The 22,845-nt window shown below is 44.2% G+C and overlaps 1 protein-coding gene across 1 annotated transcript in view; it reads right to left on the bottom strand.

The window, feature by feature from the left end:
• LOC129329109 (zinc finger protein 43-like) overlaps window positions 1–22,845 on the bottom strand; it is a 58,979-nt gene that overhangs the window by 16,994 nt on the left and 19,140 nt on the right. The window contains exon 5 of the mRNA XM_054978538.1: window positions 2,997–4,576. Coding sequence (XP_054834513.1) covers window positions 2,997–4,576 — 1,580 coding nt within the window. The remainder of the gene's footprint in view (window positions 1–2,996; window positions 4,577–22,845) is intronic.

Raw genomic sequence — 22,845 nt, 5'->3', positions numbered from 1 at the left:
AGAAGGGTAGGAGGCTTGATTGTCGAGAAGTTCTGGAGAATGTGGTTGACAGCCCAGTGGAAAGTATATGGGTGGAAATAAGGGGAGGAAGGACAAAGGGTATTGTTGTTGCTGGAGTTTGCCACAGACTGCCTGACCAGGGAGAGGAAATGGATGCTGCCCTCCTTGAACAGATTAGTAAGAGTATGCAGACATCAGAACCTTATAATTATGGGTGACTTCAACTTCCCCAATGTGTGCTGGGAGACAAGCTCAGCAAAGCGACAAGAATCAACTTCCTGACCTGCCGGGCCAAGAACTTCCTTTTTCAAAAGGTGGAGGAAGCTACAAGGGGCTCTGCCATACTAGACTTAATATTAACCAACAGGGAAGAATTGGGAGATGGGGTGAAGGTGGTGGGGACCTTAGGGGGAAGTGACCATGTCCTCCCTGAATTCCAGTTGCTGTGGGGGGCTAAGAAAATTTGCAGCCAGACTTGTAGGTTAGATTTTCGTAGGGCCAACGTCGATGAACTCAGAGGCTTGATGAGAGTCATTCTGCGGGGGAGTGTGCTGGAAGGGAAAGGAGCAAGTGAGGGGTGGGCCCTTCTCAAACACGAGCTTTTGCAAGTTCAAGCCCTCACTATCCCAGCAAGGCGGAAACATGGTAAGGGCTCCAAGAAACCGATGTGGATGCACAGAGAGCTCCAGAATAAGCTAAGGGAGAAAAAGGAAATGGAGAGAAGGATATGAGGGTTACTAGGTACTGCAGATCAGCCATCAGAGAAGCCAAAGCTCAGTATGAGCTGGGTCTGGCCAGGGGGGCTCACTACATGTCGTGTCTAAGCACCATCCCTGCCAATTTTGATTCTGTTCTGCTGAACACAGTGTATCTGGCTATAGCTCAATGTCACTTTGCTAGTGTCATAACTATTCTTTTCTCAGGCTTTCACAGGTGTTTATCTGTTGGACTGTAACAGCTTCCAGTGTTTACGACCTTGTGCTAATTCCCAGACAGTGCTGTGTCTTGCTTCCTAGAAACTCAACGTGATATCAGAAATATGTGAAATGATTGGAGGGAGGTGTCCAGTGGGGTGCCGCAGGGCTCGATTTTGGGCCCAGTACTTTTCAGTATTTTTATCAATGATCTGGATGAAGGGGTAAATGGGCTACTCATTAAATGTGCTGATGATACCAAATTGGGAGGAGTGGCAAACACCCAAGAAGACAGAGTTAAAATTCAACAAGACCTGAATACTCTGGAGAAGTGGGCAGCTGTGAACAGGATGCAATTCAACATAGATAAGTGCACAGTATTACATCTGGGCCACAAAAATGGGAAGCACAAATACAGGATGGGGGATACACTTCTGGGTAGTAGTGTGTGTGAAAGAGATCTTGGGACTGAAAACTAAATATGAGGAGTCAGTGTGATGCGGTGGCAAAAAAGGCTATGTGCAGTTTTGGAGGCCTCAATACAAAAAAGATGTGGACAAAATCGAGAGAATGCAGAAGAGAGTGATGAGAATGATCAGGGGTTTGGAGACTGAGCCCTACAAGGAAAGGCTGAGGGCCTTGGGAATGTTTAGTTTGGAGAAGAGGAGATTGAGGGGGGACATATTTGAAAAGCTGTCATTTGGAGGAGGGCAAGGAGCTGTTCCAGTTGGCAGCAGAGGATAGCACTCGAAGCAACAGGCTTAAATTATATGCAGAAAGGTACCAGCTGGATATTAGGAAAAACTTTTTCATGGTTAGAGTAGTTCAAAGGTGGAATCAGCTTCCTAGGGAGGTGGTGAGCTCCCCCTCACTGGCAGTTTTCAAGAAGAGGCTGGATGAATATTTGTCAGGGATGCTTTAGGCTGATCCTGCACTGGGCAGGGGGTTGGACTAGAAGGTCTGTATGGCCCCTTCCAACTCTGCGAATCTGAAATCTTGTGGCAGAGACCCTAGAACAGGGGTAGCCAAACTTGCTTAATGTAAGAGCCGCATAGAATAAACGTCAGATATTTGAGAGCCACAAGACATGATGCATTGAAGTGACTTCAGAGGAAGAGGAGCGTTTGGGGGAGTGTCCTGAAAGTCACATCACAGGAAGGGGTGGATTTTTGCAGTATGCTGGAAGTGACATCATTGGAAGTGGTGGAGCTTGGGAAAAGCCATCACCTGACCTTTGACTTGGAAATGACATCAATATTTTCATTGAAAATATGAAAGACATGGAAAGAAAGAAGGAAGGAAAAAAGGAAATGAGAGGGAAAGACATGGAAAGAAAGAAAGAAAAAAAGAAAGAAAGAAAGAAAGAAAGAAAGAAAGGGAGGGAGGGAGGGAGGGAGAAAGGGAGGGAGAAAAAGAGATGGAAAGAAAGGAGAAAAGGGAGGGAAAGGAGAGAGGGAAATAAACTAAACTAAACTAAACTAAAATGTATGGCCATGGCAATACTCAGAAACCTCCGGGAGCCACAGAATATATCCAGAAGAGCCACATGTGGCTCCCAAGCCACAGTTTGGCCACCCCTGGCCTAGAAGAATCAAGGGAAGGTTTCTTTCAGAATAGGGACGCAATGGCTTCCTCAAGTGTTGCAGTGACCAATACCTTCCTCAAGAACGCATTGGCAAGCTAGATGTCTATATGGCTGGTCCCCATCAGGCCACTTTAAACATGCAGGAAGGGAAAGAGTCAAGTGGTTTCACCTCTAAGAATCCTGGTTACATTCTCAAACTCCGCAAGCTGAAAAGTATCACATTCAGACAGAACAGCTGGGAAAGGTGTGTGTGTGTGTTATGCTACTTATAGGTAAACAGTACAACACCCAGGTTGGAACACATGTGAGGAGATATATAGCAGAAGGATCACAAAGAACCCCCCACTCCACATTTCCAATGGCAGGGCAGAAGTCTTTTGTCACCATCACAGTTTTAAATTCTTTAAATTCTTTTTATACTAAACCCATTCTCCTTTAGGTGGATTTTTCCAATGGTTCTAATGGTTCTACGTTTGAAGCTTTTCCCACATTCTCACCATTTGTGCAGGTATTCGGCTTAATTTCTGCATGGACTGTCTGATGTGAACTAAGGTGAGTGTCTGGAATGAAGCTCTTCCCACGCTCTGAGGATTTATGTGGTTTCTCCCCTGTGTGACTGCTTTGATGTCTCTTAAGTTTTGATTCCCAAAGGAAGCTCTTTCCACACTCTTGACATTTATATGGTTTGTACCCTGTGTGGATTTTCTGATGGCAGGTAAGGCTTGACCTCTTACTGAAGTTCTTTCCACATTCAGAGCAGTTATATGGTTTCTCCCCTGTGTGGATTCTTTGATGGGAAGTAAGGCTTGAGTTCTGGCGGAAGGACTTCCCACACTCTGGGCATGAGTATGGTTTCTCTCCAGTATGTATCCTTTGATGGGAAGAAAGGTACTCCTTTCGAATAAAACTCTTTCCACATTCTGAGCATTTATATGGTTTCTCCCCCGTGTGGATACCTTGATGGGATATTAGGCTTGCACTCTGGCTGAAGCTCTTCCCACATTCTGAGCAGGTATATGGTTTTTCCCCTGTGTGGATTCTCTGATGCAAAGTAAGGCGTGCACTTTGACGGAAACCCATTCCGCACTCTGAACATTTATATGGTTTTTCTCCTGTGTGGATTCCTTGATGGGATGCAAGGCTTGAGCTCTGACTAAAGCTCTTTCCACATACTGAACATTTATATGGCTTCTCCCCTGTGTGGATTCCTTGATGGGATGTAAGACTTGAACTCTGACGAAAGCTCCTTCCACACACTGAGCATTTATATGGTTTTTCTCCTGTGTGGATTCTTTGATGGGAAGTAAGGCGTGCACTCTGACAGAAGCTCATTCCACACACTGGACATTTATATGGTTTTTCTCCTGTGTGGATTCTTTGATGGGAAGTAAGATTTGTGCTGTGACTGAAGCTCTTCCCACACTCCAAGCATTTATATGGTTTCTCCCCAGTGTGAGTTCTGACATGGGATGTAAGGCTCGCACTCTGATTGAAGCTCATTCCACACTCTGAACATTTATAAGGTTTGTCTCCTGTGTGGATTTTTTGATGGGAAGCAAAGTTTGAGCTGTGTCTGAAGCTCTTTCCACAATCAGCACAGGTATAAGGCTTTTCACCTGTGTGAATTCTTTGATGGGAAGTAAGGTGTGAGCTCACTTTGAAGCTCTTTCCACACTCTAAACATTTGTATGGTTTCTCCCCTGTATGGATTCTTTGATGGGAAGTAAGATTTGTGCTGCGACTGAAGCTCTTTCCACAGTCAGAGCATTTATACGGTTTCTCACCCGTGTGGGTTCTTTGATGGTATGCAAGACCCGAACTGTGAATGAAGCTCTTTCCACATTGAGAGCATGCATATGGTTTCTCAGCTGTGTGGAGTCTTTCATGAGTTGTAAGGCTTGAGCTATGACTGAAGCTTATCCCACACTCAGAACAAGTGTATGGTTTCTCCCCAGTGTGGATTCTTTGATGGGAATTAAAGCTTGAACTGTGACTGAAACTTTTCCCACATTCTGTGCATTTATATGGTTTCTCGCCAGTGTGGATTCTCTGATGGGAAGCGAGGGTTGAGTTGTGACTGAAACTCTTTCCACACTCAGAACACTTAAAAGGTTTTGCTCCGGAGTGGCTTCGTTTATGGAAAGCAAGGCCTGAGGTGCGACCGAAGCTTTTCCTACCCTCTGACCATTGAAATATTTTCTCCCGATTTGGCATTGTTTGACGTGCCTTCAAGCTTGATCTACTGGATAAGGATTTTTCACATGGAGCAAAGTTCCCTCTGTCACTTTCTTCTTTGACTCGAACTTCATGGAATTTGGCACCTTCCGAAGCAACCGTTTCCTTTCTCCATTTCTGCTCTTCTTCATGTTCGCTTATCTGCTCGTCCTCTTCTTCTCTCTTGCTCTCCCTCACTGTAGAAATAAAGATAGAGACCCAAATGATAAAGAAACCAAAATGAAGGGGAAATGGATGCTCCACATTCTAGAAGAAATGAAGTTAACTTCTACTGGGACTAACAGACTGAATATCTCAAACAGAACTACCTGGAAACTATGGTAAGAACTTCAGGCTTTACCATAGAGCATTTCATAGAGCTACCCTTTGTTAACTTCTGGGTAGCTCTGGGACTTTATTTATTTATTTATTTTAAAAAATTGTATGCTGCCTTTCTACCCAAAATGGGATCCTCAAGGCAGCATATGTTAAAACACTAACAATGTGAAGCAACATTTTAAAACACTTTAAATGGAAAACATTTAAAGTAGAATTAAAACAATGCAATAAATATACACACAAACACACATCATGAAGAAAAGAGAGAGGACCAACAACAGTTATTGGGAATAAGCCAAACAAAACCAAAAGTCTTCATTTAGTGGAGGAAGCCAGCAATAGAAGGGCACAGACAAATCTCCCTTGGGAGGGAGTTCCAAAGTTTTGGGGCCACAACTCAGAAAGTCCTTTCTTGGGTTGCCACCCATCTAGCCTGAGTTGGTGGGGGTACCCAAAGCAGGTCTTCTAAAGATGACTGGAGTGAACAGATAGGTTAACATGGGAGAAGGCAGTCCTTAAAATATACTGGCCCCATGGCTTTAAAGGTCGATGCCAGCACCAAGAATTTTGCCAAAAGCAAATTGGAATCCAGTGCAGATGAAACAAGACTGGAGTGATACGGTCCCTATGACCCACTTCAGTCAGCATTCTGGCCACAGCATTCTGTACCAACTGAAGCTTCTGAACGGTCTTCAAGGGCAGCCCCCGGTGCAGAACATTGCAGTAGTCTAACCTAGATGTTATCAGAGTGTGTACTACAGTGGCAAGAATTGCTAGAACTCTATGATAAGAACTGGTTGTAAGTCGATGAGGCCTTATTTTTCTTTTTACTTTTTCTCCAGCTGCTATTTCTAACAGTGGCAGGCAATGAGACCTGGGGGCTGAAGATGCCTGCCCCCACTGGGGCTTGCAGCTCTATCACTGACCTCCATGTCCTGGTGCTGGGGACAGTTTGCCTTTTCCCCATTCCTAGGGAAGGGTTTGACATTACCGTCATGGTTGCAGACCCCTGCTACATGGGAGTCTAGTTTGGTTTGGCAGGTCCCTGCAATAAAGAGGTGTGTGCCTACTTCCCAGTAAGACCTTGTCTTTCCTGTCCTCTGAGATGTGGGACAGCGGAGAAAAAGTTGGTCAGGGATGCTGGCTCTCTACTCTGCTTTCTACAGAAAAGTTTCCTGCCATGCAACTTGGCAGCTACCTGCTGGTTTCTCCTCTTCCTCAGAGTCCTGCCCAAATGCGTCTTTCCCTTCTTCCAGCCAGGAGGAGGGCTCAGTTTTGGGAACCTGGAATTCTGCTTTAGAAAGGGAAACAAAAACAAAACACAATGCCGATTATTTTTGGAACTCCCCCCTACCACAAATTTCCACCGTTGCCAGTCTGCATAGTCTTGAGACGATCCTCTAAAGAAAAATATATTCATGGTGAGATATTTTAATTCCTGGACAACAAAAATGCAGCATGGGTGATGGCCGAAAATGGAAAGTCTCAGCCTAATGTGAGAAAGAGGCCTCGGCTTGCTCAGCATGTTTTGAAATCACCTTGGGAAGGTGGTTATGGTACAGAAGCCGTATGTGTAGTTCACTCCTGCAGCACAGAGAAAGGAAAATCCAACCTAGAGAGCTGATCGCTTCGACCACTAGGTTTTCCTCCAAAGGCAAGCCAGGGGACAGCCTCTAATAATGAACCCTAAATCCCTTTGTTTCGATGTATTGTCGAAGGCTTTCACGGCCGGAGAACGATGGCTGTTGTGGGTTTTCTGGGCTGTATTGCCGTGGTCTTGGCATTGTAGTTCCTGACGTTTCGCCAGCAGCTGTGGCTGGCATCTTCAGAGGTGTAGCACCAAAAGACAGAGATCTCTCAGTGTCACAGTGTGGAAAAGATGTAGGTCATTTGTATCTACTCAGGAGGGGTGGGACTGAGCTGAGTCATCCTGTCAGAGTTTCCCAGGGTGTGGAATGCTAATGGAGGGAGGCTTCACTGTATCCTGAGGAGGTTCTTTTGCATATGGATTGGTACTTGATGTGCTAATTTTCTCTGCAGGGCTATTGTCAGGGATAGAATGTTTTGTTAGCCTGGTGTTTTTCAGAACTGGCAACCATGCTCGGTTCATTCTTAAGGTTTCTTCTTTCCTGTTGAAGTTTTGCTTATGCTTGTGAATTTCAATGGCTTCCCTGTGCAGTCTGACAAAGTAGTTGGAAGTGTTGTCAAGTATTTTAGTGTCCTGGAATAAGATACTGTGCCCTGTTTGAGTTAGGCTATGTTCAGCCACTGCTGATTTTTCAGGCTGTCCAAGTCTGCAGTGTCTTTCATGGTCTTTTATTCTTGTCTGGATGCTACGCTTTGTGGTCCCGATGTAAACTTGTCCACAGCTGCAGGGTATACGGTATACTCCTGCAGAGGTGAGGGGGTCTCTGCTGTCTTTTGCTGATCGTAGCATCTGTTGTATTTTTCGGGTGGGTCTGAATACTGCTTGAAGGTTATGCTTTTCCATAAGCTTCCATCATTGTCTGACAACCAGTTACTTCCAATGGGACAACGAATTCTATGAACAGATGGATGGGGTGGCCATGGGGAGCCCACTCAGCCCAGTTATAGCAAACTTCTACATGGAACGTCAGGAACTACAATGCCAAGACCACGGCAATACAGCCCGGAAAACCCACAACAGCCATCCCTTTGTTTCATTCATTTTTTTTACCCTGCTTTCCTCCCCAACAGGGACCTGAAGCAGCTTACATGATTCTCCTCTCCTAAATCTTGTCCTCACATCAACCCCATAAGGTAGGTTAGGCTGACAGGGTGTGACTGGCCCGAGGTCACCTGGGGAGCTTCCGCGGCACGGTGGGGATTCAAACCTGGGTTTCCCAGATCCGACTCCCTAACCCCTGTACCACACTGGCGCTCAATGCCAAGTCAAACCAAAGATTCCAGATAAAGCTACTGTGTCTCTATGAAGAGTTCGGCCAGAGGAGGATGGAAAGGGATAAAAAGCAAAAGCAGAATAAGTGCAGAAGTCATTATTCCATAGTTCCAACATATGGACGTTTTATTGATAGCAACTGCGTGTTAGACATGTTGCCTTGCGATTTCCAGTTGGAAAACCAACAAATAAATATGACAACTAAATACTGAAAGTCAAAGGAAATCAAAACTGCTTACTTGACTGATTGATGTATCTTATACCTGTATTTAACCCGTAAAAAGTCTGCCAAGAAAACGTCGTCATGCAACGTCCCCCCCGTGGATCAGTAATGACTCAGTGCTTGCACAGGGGACTACCTTTACCTTTTACCCTAATTATCAACAATAGCAGCACTACCTGTGCGCCAAACACAAAAAAGGGAGCCCTACCAAGAGAGTCCAGATTCCTGCAATTCTCCATCATGACTTCTGTATGCAAAGCTCTTTGGCCCGGATCCAGCAGAGCGCACTCTTCCTCTGAGAAATACACAGCCGCCTCCTTGCAGGTCACCAAGTCCTGAGAGCACAAGAAACATCGTCTGCTCACAAATACGGTAACAATCGAAAGGACAATGTGGTTAGGAGCTCTTTGGCAGGATATACAGCTTCACACATGGCATTTGCAGTTCTTGACAGAAAGAGAAAAAGAATGGACCTTCCTGGCTTGGGCGATAGGGAAGGAACACAAAGAATTGCAGTACCCCCGGCCCTTTCTCCCCAACAATTCCTTCCCTACCTGATCTGGTTGCAGAGAAGACGTTTTCACTCCACCACAAAGAGCAAAAAATCCAGGCTATCCTGTGAGTTTCCCTCCATGACCTGCCAGGGAGGCAAAGGAGACAGAATGATATTTATCCTGTTGACTGCCTGGTTTTGAGTCTTATCTTGAAAGCACTCCTTGGAGACCACTTTCTTCCATGTGTACCTCTTTGTTCATTTAGGGAGGCTTCATGGAGGAAATGGCAGAAAGGGTGGGTTTATCTCCTTCCCACTACTGCCTTCTGACCCCCCCATGGCTATTTGTCCATATTTATGTATTATTTATTTGTGTTATTTATTGTCCACTTCTCCTCAAGGTAGATTAGGCAGTGTAAGTCCAAAACAACCAACAGGATGGGGCATCCAATAAACAAAGTAATAAAGTTTGGATTGCAGAAATCTGAAAACAGATTGCAGAAAACTGAAGAAGCGTAAGCATTAACTTGACATATTAAACAATGCCGGAATTACATAGTAGCAGGGCTTTTTTTCAGCCGGAACACGGTGGAACGGAGTTCTGGCACCTCTTGAAAATGGTCACAAGGCCGGTGGCCCCACCCCCTGATCTCCAGACAGAGGGCAATCTAAACTCTTCTCTGTCTGGAGATCAGGGGGTGGGGCCACTGGCCATGTGACCATTTTCGCCTAGGGTGATTTAAACTTTTAAAAACTCCCCGCATGTTCCAGCTGTCCCAAAGTAATGTCATTGTGCATTCCTGAGTTCCACCACTGAGTTCCCCCACCTCTTTTCCCAGAAAAAAGCCCTGCATTGTAGGATCATACTTACAGCAACTGGCAGTACTTGCTGTACTCAGTAGTACAGTCCACAGTTCCTATCTTGCACATACTTCTCAAGGGTCATAAAGGGGAGCTTAGGGGGAGAGGAAAATGGGAAAGATCTGAGCAACCACTCCCTTCACTGGTTTCTCTTTATATTACAGAGCATGAATTATTCTTTTTTTTTTTGAAAAATTTTTTTATTGGGTTAGAATCCGTTATTTTTTCATTTACATTCAATTTTCCCCAAATTTTTCATTTCTAACCCCCTCCCTTTCCCCCCCTTTTGTTGACTTCCAACAGTTTTCCAACCCTTTGTCCCTTTTCCCTTACTTCTATTAAATTCCTCTATCTAAAACAAATATATATTCTCCATTATACTAAGCAGTACATCCTTAACTATTTTTCTTATTATATACCCAAACTGTAAGTCTTGTTCCATCTTAGATAAACAATTTATCCCATTTTCCAATTTTAAATATTTCTATATATCATAAACCATAAAAACCTTACACATTTAAATCAAACAATTTGACTTATTCTCTATATATTACTCATTCTGTCTTTTTATAGTAATTCTATATAACTCTCATCACATAGTCAATCAATTTGACTCGTCTATACCTTCAGACATTCAGTTTGGTGCATTATACAAATCTTATCAAAGAAAGAAAATATTGTTAGTTACTCAATCCTTATATTTAATCCTTATAGTTAATTATTTTCTATCAATATTCTATTTGTTAACCTATATATATCTATATATATGTCAATCTGTTAATCTAACTGCTTATAAATTCACATTTATCTCTTCTCCCCCCGGTAAAGTCACACCCCCCTCTACATTTTATTATACTTCAGTAGTTCTCAAACTGCCACAGTTTTCCTCCCACCTCCCATTTCTTCTCCAGATATTGTTTCAGCTTCTCCCAATCTGTGTTAAACTGCCCTGAGTCCAGATCTCTCAGTTTTCTTGTCATCTTGTCCATTTCAGCCATATACAGCAATTTGTAGATCCAATCTTCGATAGTTGGCACTTCTTGTACTTTCCATTTTTGCGCATACAAAAGTCTAGCTGCTGCCGTCATGTAAAATATCAGCGTCCTGTGATGGGCTGGAATTCCCTCCATTCCTAAGTTCAGTAGCAGGAGTTCTGGGTTCTTATTAATTTGAAATTGTAAAATTTCACTCATTTCTCTTATTATTACCCCCCAGTACTGCCTGGCTACCTCACACGACCACCACATATGATAGAGGGAGCCCTCATGCTTCCTACATTTCCAGCATTTATTAGAAGTGTTCAAATTCCCTAGCGCAATCTTCTTTGGTGTCATGTACCAACGATAAATCATTTTGTAGATGTTCTCTTTGATATTTATACATGTCGTTGTCTTCATTGTAGTCTTCCACAAGTATTCCCATGCCTCCATTGTTATTTCTTTGTTAAAATTTATAGCCCATTTCACCATTTGTGTTTTAACTGTCTCATCCTCAGTATACCATTTCAACAGTACTTGGTATACCTTGGATATTCTTTTCTTATCCTCTTTAAGAAGGGTCTGCTCTAGTTCCGAATTCTCTATTCGTATACCTCCTTTTACAGAGTCCGAGTTATACAAATCTCTGATCTGTCTATACTGGAACCAATCGTAATTGGGTGATAGTTCCTCTTGCGTCTTTATTCTAAGTTTAGATGCTTCTACTTTAGTTATTTCTTTATATGTTAAACATTGTCGTTCATTATCAACAGCTCTCGGGTCTATCACCTCATATGGAACCACCCACCAAGGAGTTCCTTCTTGTAGATAAATTCTGTACTTCTTCCAGATTGTATATAGACTTCTCCGTACAAAATGGTGCAGGAACATCGAGTTGACCTTTACTTTGTCATGCCATAGGTATGCGTGCCATCCAAATATTTTTTTGTATCCCTCTAGGGCTAATAGTTTCTTGTTCTTTAATGTCATCCACTCTTTCAGCCAAACTAGGCAGATTGCATCATGGTAAAGTCTCAGGTTGGGCAGTTGCATTCCGCCTCTTTCCTTTGCATCTTGTAAAACTTTCGTTTTCACTCGAGGCTTCTTGCCTGCCCATACAAAGTCTGATATTTTCCTCTGCCATTTTTCAAATTGTTTAGAGTCTCTGATGATTGGTATTGTCTGTAGCAAAAACATCACTCTTGGTAACACATTCATTTTAACTGCTGCAATCCTACCCAACCATGACAGATTAAGCCTATTCCATTTAATCAAGTCTCTCTCAATCTGAGTCCATAGTTTTTCATAATTATTCTTGAATAAATCTATATTCTTTGCAGTCAGTTCAATTCCCAAATATTTCACCTTACTTGTTACTTCACAGTCCGTTGTTTCCATTAACAGTTGTTGTTTCTGCTTAGTCATATTTTTGCATAGTATCTTTGACTTCTTTTTGTTGATATAGAAACCTGCCAAGTCTCCAAACTCCTTGATCTTATCTATTACTTTTGGCATGTTCTCCAATGGGTCCTCTACGATTAACATTATATCATCAGCGAATGCTCTGACCTTGTATGAATAGTCCTTTATTTTTATTCCTCGAATTTCCTCATCTTGTCGTATTTGTATCATCAGGATCTCCAATACTAAAATGAACAACAGTGGAGACAATGGGCAACCTTGTCTTTTTCCTTTACTTATAATCAGTTTCTTAGTCAATTCATTGTTCACCACAATTGCTGCAGTCTGGTCTCTGTAGATTTCCTTAATTGCTCTGATGAATCTTTCTCCTAATTGTAGCTTTTCCATAGTGGCAAACATAAAGTCCCAGTTTAAATTGTCAAATGCCTTTTCAGCGTCAACAAAGAAGAAACCAACCTCTTTATCACAACGCTTATCATAATATTCAATAGCATCAATCACTGTCCTTAAATTGTCTCTTATTTGTCTGTCTGGCAAAAAGCCTGCTTGCTCCTCCTCTATAACTTCCGAAAGCCACCCCTTCAGTCTCTCCGCCAGTATCTTCGCAAAAATTTTATAGTCATTGTTGAGTAACGATATAGGTCTGTAATTTTTCACATTAGTCAAATCTTGGCCCTCTTTTGGGATCAATGATATGTTCGCTTCAGACCAAGTGTCTGGAATCCTTTGATCCCTTAGAACTCCATTGATCACCTCCTTTAGGAATGGTGCCAGCTCATTGGCCATAGTCTTATAAAATTTAGCTGTAAGTCCATCTGGCCCTGGCGCCTTTCCTAGATTTGCAGATTGTATTGCCTTACTTATTTCCTCATCCGTTACTTCACTATTCAGTTTACTTCTCCAAGCGTCCGAGATTTCTGGTAGCGTCATTTTCTCCAGATATGACGCTATTGAGTCTTTATTTACTTCTTTCTTGTTGTACAGTTTAGCGTAGAATTTATAAAAGGCTCTACTAATGGTAGTCTGTTCCAAATACGTTTTGTCATCTTCACAAATTTTGTTTATTGTTTTCTTTTCCCTTCTCTTCTTCAGTTGCCATGCCAGGTACTTCCCAGGTTTATTTGCACCCTCAAACACTTTCTGATTCAGCCTTTTGAGATTCCACTCCAATTCTTTATTACTCATTGCTGTTAGCTGTTCTTGCAATATTTTAATTTCCTGGTATAATTTCTTTTTCCCTGGTCTCTTTTTTAACTGTGTTTCCTTAGCTTTTATTTTCTCCTCAGTCTCTTGTCTCTTCTCCTCTTTCTTCTTTCTTGCTCTACCATTTAAGTCCATTAGTATGCCCCTTATAACCGCCTTGTAAGCATCCCAAACTTTATCAGTTGGTACTTCTTTTTTCACATTGTATTGTATGAAAAACTTTGTCTCTCTTCTCAATATTTCCATATTCTCTTTTTCCTGTAGCAAGTCCTCATTTATTCTCCATGCTTTCCTTTTTCTTCTTTTCCCTAATTTCCACATAATTGGGTTATGATCTGAGCCTACCATCGGCATTATTTCTACATCTTTAGTCCATAACGCCAAATCTTTTGAGGCCCAGATCATGTCAATTCTTGATAATGTGGAGTGCCTTGCAGAATAAAAAGTAAACTGTCTGCTTTTAGGATATTCTCTCCTCCATACATCTTCAAGAGTCTCTTGTTGAATCAGCTCAAAAAAGAGCTTTGGTAATAGTCCTCTTTTCTTTTGTGCCATTGTAGTCTTTTTATCCAGTTCCAAGTCTGTCACTCCATTGAAGTCTCCAGCAGAGCATGAATTATTCTGATATTACTAGTTTTATAGGGGACTGGAAATAAAACGGTCAATATTGGCTGATTCCGCACAAGTTGGATAATGCACTTTCAATGCACATTATCAGTCGTTTGAGGTGGATTTTTTGTTCCGCGCACAAAAAAAATTCATTCCAAATGATCTATAAAGAGGATTGGAAGTGCATTATCCAATGTATGCGGAATCACTCAGAGTCATGCTTTTATATAAAGCTGTGGTGCAAACTCTTTCAGAATACTGTGTGAAGTTCTGGTCACCGTGTCTCAAGAAGGACATTACAGAGCTGGGAAAAGAGGGCAACTGAGATGATAAGATGGTTGGAGCTTTTCCTATGAAGAAAGGCTGAAGAATCTGGGATTTTCAGATTAGAAAAAAATATGGCTAAAGGGAGACATGACAGAGGTTACTAAAATTATGCAGGGCATGGTGAAAGTGGATAGAGAGAACTTTTTCTTCCTCTCCCATAATACTAAAGCTCAGGGGCACCCATTGAAATTGTTGGGAAATTGGTTCAGGACAGAGCAATAAACAGGGCAATCCTAAGGAGAGGTACTCCAGTCTAAAAACCCACTGAAACCAATAGACAGGAATAAGCCTTACTCCAACCCCACTCTAGCCTGGAAGATGGCTTCTTGTCTCGACACGGCTGACCTGGCCACTTGGATCCATGCTATGGTAGCATCGAGGCTTGGCTACAGTAATGCTCTATATGTTGGTCTCCCATCTAAGTTAACTAGGAGACTCCAATTGGTGCAAAATGCTGCAGCTCGACTGTTACCAGGAGCGAGGAGGAGGATGAGCATCACTCCCATCCTACAGTCACTCCATTGGCTACCCGTCAGTTACCGTGTTCAGTTCAAGATATTCGTTATTACATACAAAGCTCTTCATGGTTTTGGTCTGGCATACCTATGGGACTGCCTCCCTCCCTATGTCCCTCCATGGCAGCTTCACTCATCTGAACAGGGTCTCCTGCAGGGGCCAGGCTGCATACAGGTGAAGACAGCAGCAGCCCATACATGGGCTTTCTCTGTGGTGGCCCCTATCCTGTGGAATGACCTGCCTGAGGAAGTCAGAAGAGCCCCCACTCTCCTGGCTTTTCATAAACGATGCAAAACCAAACTATTCAAAAAGGCTTTACTCAAATGCTCCTGTATTGTAGGGAAGATGCTTTGCTAATGAGTTAGGGACCATAGACTTCATCACTATATTGCCTTACATATCTGCTGCTTTAAATATGTACTGCTATGTACCACCAGTGCTCCGTGTTGTCTAATGCTAATTCTAGAACTGATTATGTTCTGTTTCAGTATTTTTTCTACTCTGTATTAGATTCTTGCTAATACTATGTCTTTTAAACTTGTATCTATTTACCCTATGGTATTGTTTATGGAAATGTCCTTGACACTGTATTGAAATGTACTTGATACTGATTGTACTAATCCCATACTGTGTAATCCACCTTTGAGTCTTGTAAATAAAAATAAATAAATAATAATAAATAAATAATAAAATAAGTCTTCTTAGGATTGCACTGTAAATTGTGGAACTCACTGCCACAAGAACGGATAGCGATCCATCAACGGCTATTAGCCATGGCAACTAAAGGGAAACTCCACATTCAGAGGCAGTCAAAGTCCGAATACCAGAGGCAGGAAGCAACTTCAGGGGAAAGCCTCAGCCTTTATGCCCTGTCATTAGCCCTCCAGAGTAACTGGTTGGCCATTGTGTGAAGCTCTATACTGGTTGGATCCAGTAGAACTCTTCTGATACTCTTATTAGTCCAGATTTCTCGTTTGCACATCTGTGCACTTCGTTTATTTAAAATATTTCCAAACTGCCTTTGCATTAACCATTCCCAAGACAGTTCACAGAGAAGCCAACAGGTAAAAAACACCAAAACAGCGGCAGTAAATCCCTAGTCATTTACGCAACACTAATAACCAGCACTGCAAACATCTGGCAAGAAATCCAGATCAGCCACAACCTTTATTAAAAGAGTAGGCCCTCGTTTGTAATACAACATAGAAGCAGCTTCAGTCTCACACACACACACACAGTTGTAAGGAAGAACATTACCCAAAGAGAATTCTATCCTTCTGGAGCCACCACCTTCAAAGCTCTGCTCCTTGTTGAAGGGGGCCATAGCTAACACCCATCTCTATTCAGAGCAGAGCTTCACTGGTGGACTGGAGTGCTGGAGAAGGGGTCATAGAGGGCTGGTGGGAGAGAAAATGCCCCATGAGGTAACGGGTTGGATCCCATCTCAGTTCCATGGAGAGAAGCACAACTTCTCTGCCTCTGCAAGCAGACCCAAAATACCCCCTGAAATCCATCTCGTGGGGTGGTAGAGCCCCAGGAGCTACCTGCAGGGGCAACCCCCTATTTGCACATGCGGATCTTTACACAATGTGAAGGTTTTAAACAAAGAATAAATTATTCTTCACGCACGCTTTACATTGCGGCTCTTTCTTCTAATGCACAGCCTCTCCCCGCTGCTTCTGGGCTACAAGTCAAAGACATTCCATGGAATTAGGAAGTCCTGAAAATTCTGAAACTGAACACCAATACCTTTTCTACCCAGACGGAGAACTTTAAAAGCCGCCTACAGATTTCAGGCAGACCAAACGGAAACCTGCCCCATTACAAATCTTACCGACCAAAGTGGCGCCTCCTTCAGCCTGTTGCGCAAGCCCCCCCAAAACAGTGACTTCTGCCTGGGATCTAATGAAGCTTCTTGTGCCTCGGTGGAAACATCATCAGCCCCTCTGGATGGTTCCTGGAAGAGCAGACGAAGAGTGGGAAGAGGGATTGGAAAATGAATGTCGCAAGCCGGATGGCAAAAGAGAATATAATTTTTGAATGGTTTTCTGGAAAAGTTGGGCATTTGAGGAGAGGGATTTTTCCATATTCTGCTGTTTGGATGTCTCAGGATGAATCCATCTCACCTGCTCTTCCTGAATTTTAGTCTCTGACTGACTCAGGAGGAACCCTTCTGCCAGGGCCACCACCTGCGAACTGGTCTCTGGTCTGCAATTTCTGACCCAGATCTCTATCTCCAGGGGCAGGACAGCCAGGAGTTGCTCCAGGACCACCAGGTCCAGGATCTCCTTCTTGGTGCACCTTTCTGGCTTCAGCCACTGGTGGCAAAGATGGTGGAGCTTCCTGCGAACTTCTTGGGGGCCTTCTATCTCCTGGTAGTGGAACCACCTGAAGCACTGGCGCTGGGCAACTGAGCTGGTTGTTTCCTCACCCAAGATCTTCTGTGCCATTCTTTCCCAGAATTCCCCTCTGCTCCCGGCCAGGATAGGATCTGGGTCTCTTTCTGCCCCCACTGAGTCTTGCTTTTCCATCTTGGCCCCGGAACCCTACATCAGTTTCTAACCCTTTGGAAGGATCTCCTCGCTTGGCTGCACATTCCTTTCTTATGGGATTTTTTTTAAAGGCAAGGACTGGCAAAATGGGTGAAGGGGCTACTAAATTCTGATAAGTCAGTAAAGTATTTTGTGATCAAACTGGGGCATCAGACCCCTAACCTTAAACAACTTCTCACTCACAGTAATGCACTCCCAAACATAAGACATGAACTCTGGACTTTAATAAACCAAGATGCAAACTCTGTCTCCATATTTACTCCAATAACACCAGTTATACCATCTCAGGTTCATTCACTTGTTCATCTTCCAATGTTATAAATGCCATCAAGCGCCAACACTGTCTTTCTGCTCTCTACATCAGACATGTAGATCAGTCGCTACACAAAGCATAAGCAGACATAAATCTGACATTATCATAACTCTCAAAAACTGGTGGAAGAACCTTTCACTCTTCCATGACATTCTTTTGCTGACCTAAAGGTGTCAGTCCTCAAACAGAGAAGCTTCAAGGAGAGATTGCTGAACTTGAGTTCATTTGCAAATTCAGAACAATGGATTCCCACGGGGCTGAATAGAGCCACAGGGTTCTTACCTCATTACAGTAGGATTTGAGTCTGAAGAACGGAGCTCTGGTTCTTGAAAGTTTACACTCTGAAAACCTTATGGGTCTCTAAGGTGCCACTGGACTCAAATCCTGCAATCCCACCTAAAATCTCACTACAGATGCTAATTTTCTGCATTTCCTACCCCTAAGCATTTCTTCCCTATTCTAATCAAGCTGAATTGTACTTTTGTCTTCTGACTCCCTTCTTTGCAACACCCTTTGCACCTTCTGGCTGGGATTTAAAGGTTCAGGCATCTCCATTCCTACATATATCTGACGAAGGGAGCTTGACTCTTGAAATTTTATACCCTGAAAATCTTGGTCTTCAAGGTGCCACTGCACTTGAATGTTGCTGATCTCAAAGAAGACCGGAGAAGACCGTGGGACTCCGTTTCACCTTCAGGGCTTCTCCATGAATAAATCCAATCAATTAGACACATGTTGATCAGACTTTAATCTTAATTTCACTGGATTATGGTTCTACAATTACAGGAGAGAGAGAAAAAGTTGTCTTTCTCTCCCTTTCTCCAAACATGATTTTATAATCCTCTACGCTGGTCTCTTCTTCAGTCATCTTGTTTTCCAAACTAAAAACTTCCAAAATTTTCACCCTTTTCATACAGGAAAGATGCGCCAACCCCTTGATAATTTTGATTGCTCTTTTTGTGGCTTTCCTCGGCTCTATGGGACCTCGGAGAGGGCACAGCAATCAGAAATATACACCATTTTCTAAATCTGGCTGTGTCATGAATTTATACAAAGCTATATCATAGTACCAGCAGTTTGATTTTCAGTCCTTTTCCTCAAATCTTGTAGTCCTTTCCCGTTTGGAACGAGTTAATTCAGTGCAGCTTTACACCAAGTTTAAGAAAAAAGTTGTATCCACCAGACTTCAAGACTCCTTTCTTGGTCAATCATATCCAATTCAAACCTCATCCCTTTATATCAGAGACCTGGCTAGATAACTGCAATGCTCTATGCATGGAGCTGCCTTTGAAGGCAATTCAGAAGCTTCTAAACGACATCAGACGCTAATCTGCTTCTAGGCCCAATTCAAAATGCTACTGATAACTGCGAGGGCCCTTTATGGTCTGGGACTGACATGCCTTATAGGACCTGCCTGTCTGCTAAGCCTGCCCTCAGAAGCCCTCTGTGAGTTTGGCATCGTTAAGAAAGAAGCAGGGTGTTCTCTGCCCTAGAAAAACACACACACACACACCCTCTATTCCCCTTGTGCTGAATCTTTTATGGTTTTGTTTTTTACAGGAATTGTAGTTCTATTATCCAGAGGAGTTAGCCGTGTTAGTCTGTAGCAGTAAAATAGCTTATGCAACAGTAAAGTTGGTTAGTCTTAAAGGTGCTACGGGACTCTTTTCTATAGTTCTGTTATGGGACATTTGTAAACTGTCTCTGGAGCGACCGATTCAGAGCAGGGACATAAAATATTTCAAAAGAAATGAAAGATGGCATTGGAAGTTTTGACCCCCACAGTGCATCACTTTATGCTTGCGTCAACCTTTGCAATCTGCTCTGGTCTTCTCCACATGCTGGATAATTTGGAGTCCTCTGCAAACTGGACCATAGCTCCAGGCTAGGAAAATCCTGGAGATTTGGTGATGGAGCCTGGGGGAGGGCAGGGCTTGAGGGCCGGAAAGATCTCAGCAGGGTATAATGCCATAGCCGCCCCCCCCCCCAGCAGCCATTATTCTCTGATCTCCAGTTATAATTCCAAAAGACCGGCAAGGCCAGCCTCGATCAAATTCAACAGCACTGGTCCAAAGTCAGCTCTCCCTCTATGGGGGGAAACGTGCCTTGTTTCCACCCTCTGCTTCTTGCTCTGCCCACTAGAAGGCCCGCCATTCGCCCGTCCCTAAAAAACCCTCCCTCCCCGCCCCAGTGACTCTGTCCCCCCGAGCTGCGCAGACCCTCCCGCCTTTCTTCAACGCGCAAACACATTTGCGACGCGACAACCCCCTTGCTTTGCAGACGGAACGGGTCTGGGATGGAGCCGCTGCCGAGGCGGAGGGAGGGAGGGTCTCGCCTGCATTTCGGGATCGGCAGAGGCCCTTCCCTGCCTGGGCACTGCCCTCCGCTGCGGGCGCCCCGGGTCCCCCCTGCGCCCCGGGCATCCAACTCACCTGGGCCGCCGGCGAGGGAGGCGTGGGCGAGACAAAGGGCGCTTTCCCGCGGGGGAAGGATGGAAGTGACCTCACCGGGCCTCCTGCCTCGCTGCATGGCTAGGAAACCGGACTCGCTCCCTTTAACCCCTTAGTTGGAGTCTCATCCAGTGCGCAAGAGACAGAATGACAGGCGACCAGGCAAGACTTGCAAGGAACTTGGAAGAGGCTTTCCCGGGAGGCGGCGGGGGCACTCCCCTTCCCCCCAGCCTTTGGGAGGAGAGTTTAGCTTGAAAGCCCTGTTGGTGTGCAGGAGATAGGGTTTGCCAGCGCCAAGTTGGGAAACTCCTGGAGATCAGGGGTGGCCAAACCGCGGTTTGGGAGCCACATATGGCTCTTCTGGACATATTGTGTGGCTCCCGGAGGTCTCTGAGTATCGCTGTGGCCATACATTTTATTTTAGTTTAGTTTATTTCTCTCCCTTTCCTTCTTTCTTTCCATGTCTTTCCCTCCCTCCCTCCCTCCCTCCCTTCCTTCCATGTCTTTCATATTTTCAATAAAAATATTGAAACCCCCTGCCCAGTGCAGGATCAGCCTAGAGCATCTCTGACAAGTATTCATCCAGCCTCTTCTTGAAAACTGCCAGTGAGGGGGAGCTCACCACCTCCCTAGGCAGCTGATTCCACTTTTGAACTACTCTGACTGTGAAAAAGTTTTTCCTAATATCCAGTTGGTACCTTTGTGCATGTAGTTTAAGCCCGTTGCTTCGCATCCTACCCTCTGCTGCCAACTGGAACAGCTCCCTGCCCTCCTCCAAATGACAGCCTTTCAAATATTTAAAGAGAGCAATCATGTCCCCCCTCAACCTCCTCTTCTCCAAACTAAACATTCCCAAGGCCCTCAGCCTTTCCTTGTAGGGCTCAGTCTCCAGACCCCTGATCATTCTTGTTGCTCTCCTCTGCACCCTCTCGATTTTGTCCACATCCTTTTTGTAGTGAGGCCTCCAGAACTGCACACAATACTCCAGGTGTGGCCTGACCAAGGCAGTATAGAGAGGGGCTATGACCTCCTGCGATTTCAACACTATGGCCCCTTTGATACAACCCAAGACTGAATTAGCCTTTTTTGCCACCGCATCACACTGACTGCTCATATTTAGTTTACAGTCCACTCTTACCCCAAGATCCCTTTCACATATACTACTGCCCAGAAGTGTATCCCCCATCCAGTATTTGTGCTTCCCATTTTTGTGGCCCAGATGTAATACTGTGCACTTGTCTTTATCGAATTGCATCCTATTCACAGCTGCCCACTTCTCCAGAGTATTCAGGTCTTGTTGAATTTTAATTCTATCTTCTTGGGTGTTTGCTACTGCTCCCAATTTGGTATCATCAGCAAATTTAATGAGCAGCCCTTCCACTCCTTCATCCAGATCATTGATAAAAATATTGAAAAGTACCGGGCCCAAAACCAAGCCCTGCGGCACCCCACTTGACACCTCCCTCCAATCTGATGAAACGCCGTTGACCACCACTCTTTGAGTGCGGTCCTCCAACCAGTTCCCTATCCACCGAACTGTCCCATAGTCTACTCCACAGTCTTCCAGTTTGCCCATCAGAATGTCATGGGGGACCTTATCAAAAGCTTTACTGAAATCCAGATAAATCACGTCAACAGAGTTCCCCCGATCCAGTAAGCTGGTCACTCGATCAAAGAAGGAAACCAGGTTGGTCTGGCAAGATCTGTTAGGAACAAAACCATGCTGACTTCCCCGGATCACTGAGTGGTCCTTCAGATACTTACAGATTGATCCATTTAAAATCTGCTCTAATATCTTCCCAGCAACAGAAGTCAGACTGACCGGCCCGTAGTTTCCCGGGTCATCCTTCCTCCCTTTCTTAAAGATTGGGATAACATTCACTCTTCTCCAATCTTGTGGCACATCCCCAGTCCTCCAGAAGGCCTTGAAGATGATGGACAGGGGTTCTGCAAGTTCTCTGGAAAGTTCTTTCAGCACTCTTGGGTGCACCCCATCCGGCCCAGGGGATGCCTCTCCACTACCTCTCTGTCAATGTCAATTAGCCACTCAGGTGTCCTGCCACATTTTCTACTATCTCTAGATGTGCCTCAGTTCTTCAGGGAGAAAAGAGAGGCAAAAAAGTCATTAAGCCTGTCTGCTTTTTCTCTGTCCTGCATCAGAGTTTCTCCATCTACTCCCAACAGCGGTCCAATTGCCTCTTTTACCTTGTGTTTGCTTCTCACGTATCTGTAGAAGTTTTTCTTGTTGTAGCGAGCCCTCCTGGCCAGACCCAGCTCGTACTGAGCGTTGGCCTCTCTGATGGCTGATCTGCAGTACCTAGTAACCCTCATATACTCCTCTTTAGAGGTGTGTCCTTCTCTCCATTTCCTGAACATTTCCTTTTTCTCCCTTAGATTATTCTGGAGCTCTCTGTGCATCCACATTGGTTTCTTGGAGCCCTTACCATGTTTCCGTCTTGCTGGGATAGTGAAGGCTTGAGCTTGCAAAGCTCGTGTTTGAGAATGGCCCACCCTTCACTCTCTCCTTTTCCTTCCAGCACACTCCCCCATGGAATTGCTCTCATCAAGCCTCTGAGTTCATCGAAGTTGGCCCTACGAAAATCTAACCTACGAGTCTGGCTACGAACTTCCTTGGCCCCCCACAGCAACTGGAATTCAAGGAGGACATGGTCACTTCCCCCTAAGGTCCCCACCACCTTCATCTCATCTACCAATTCTTCCCTGTTGGTTAATATCAAGTCTAGTATGGCCGAACCCCTTGTAGCTTCCTCCACCTTTTGAAAAAGGAAGTTATCGGCCAGGCAGGTCAGGAAACTGCGTGATTCATGACGCTTTGCTGAGCCTGTCTCCCGGCACACATCGGGGAAGTTGAAGTTTCCCATAATTAAAAGGTTCTGATGTCTGGATACTCTGCCAATCTGTTCAAA

Source organism: Eublepharis macularius, chromosome 4 (genome assembly GCF_028583425.1).
Source record: "Eublepharis macularius isolate TG4126 chromosome 4, MPM_Emac_v1.0, whole genome shotgun sequence".
In the NCBI taxonomy this organism is placed as follows: domain Eukaryota; kingdom Metazoa; phylum Chordata; class Lepidosauria; order Squamata; family Eublepharidae; genus Eublepharis; species Eublepharis macularius.
The sequence above is the reverse complement of the archived record's forward strand: the minus strand, read 5'-3'. Positions and strand labels throughout refer to the sequence as shown.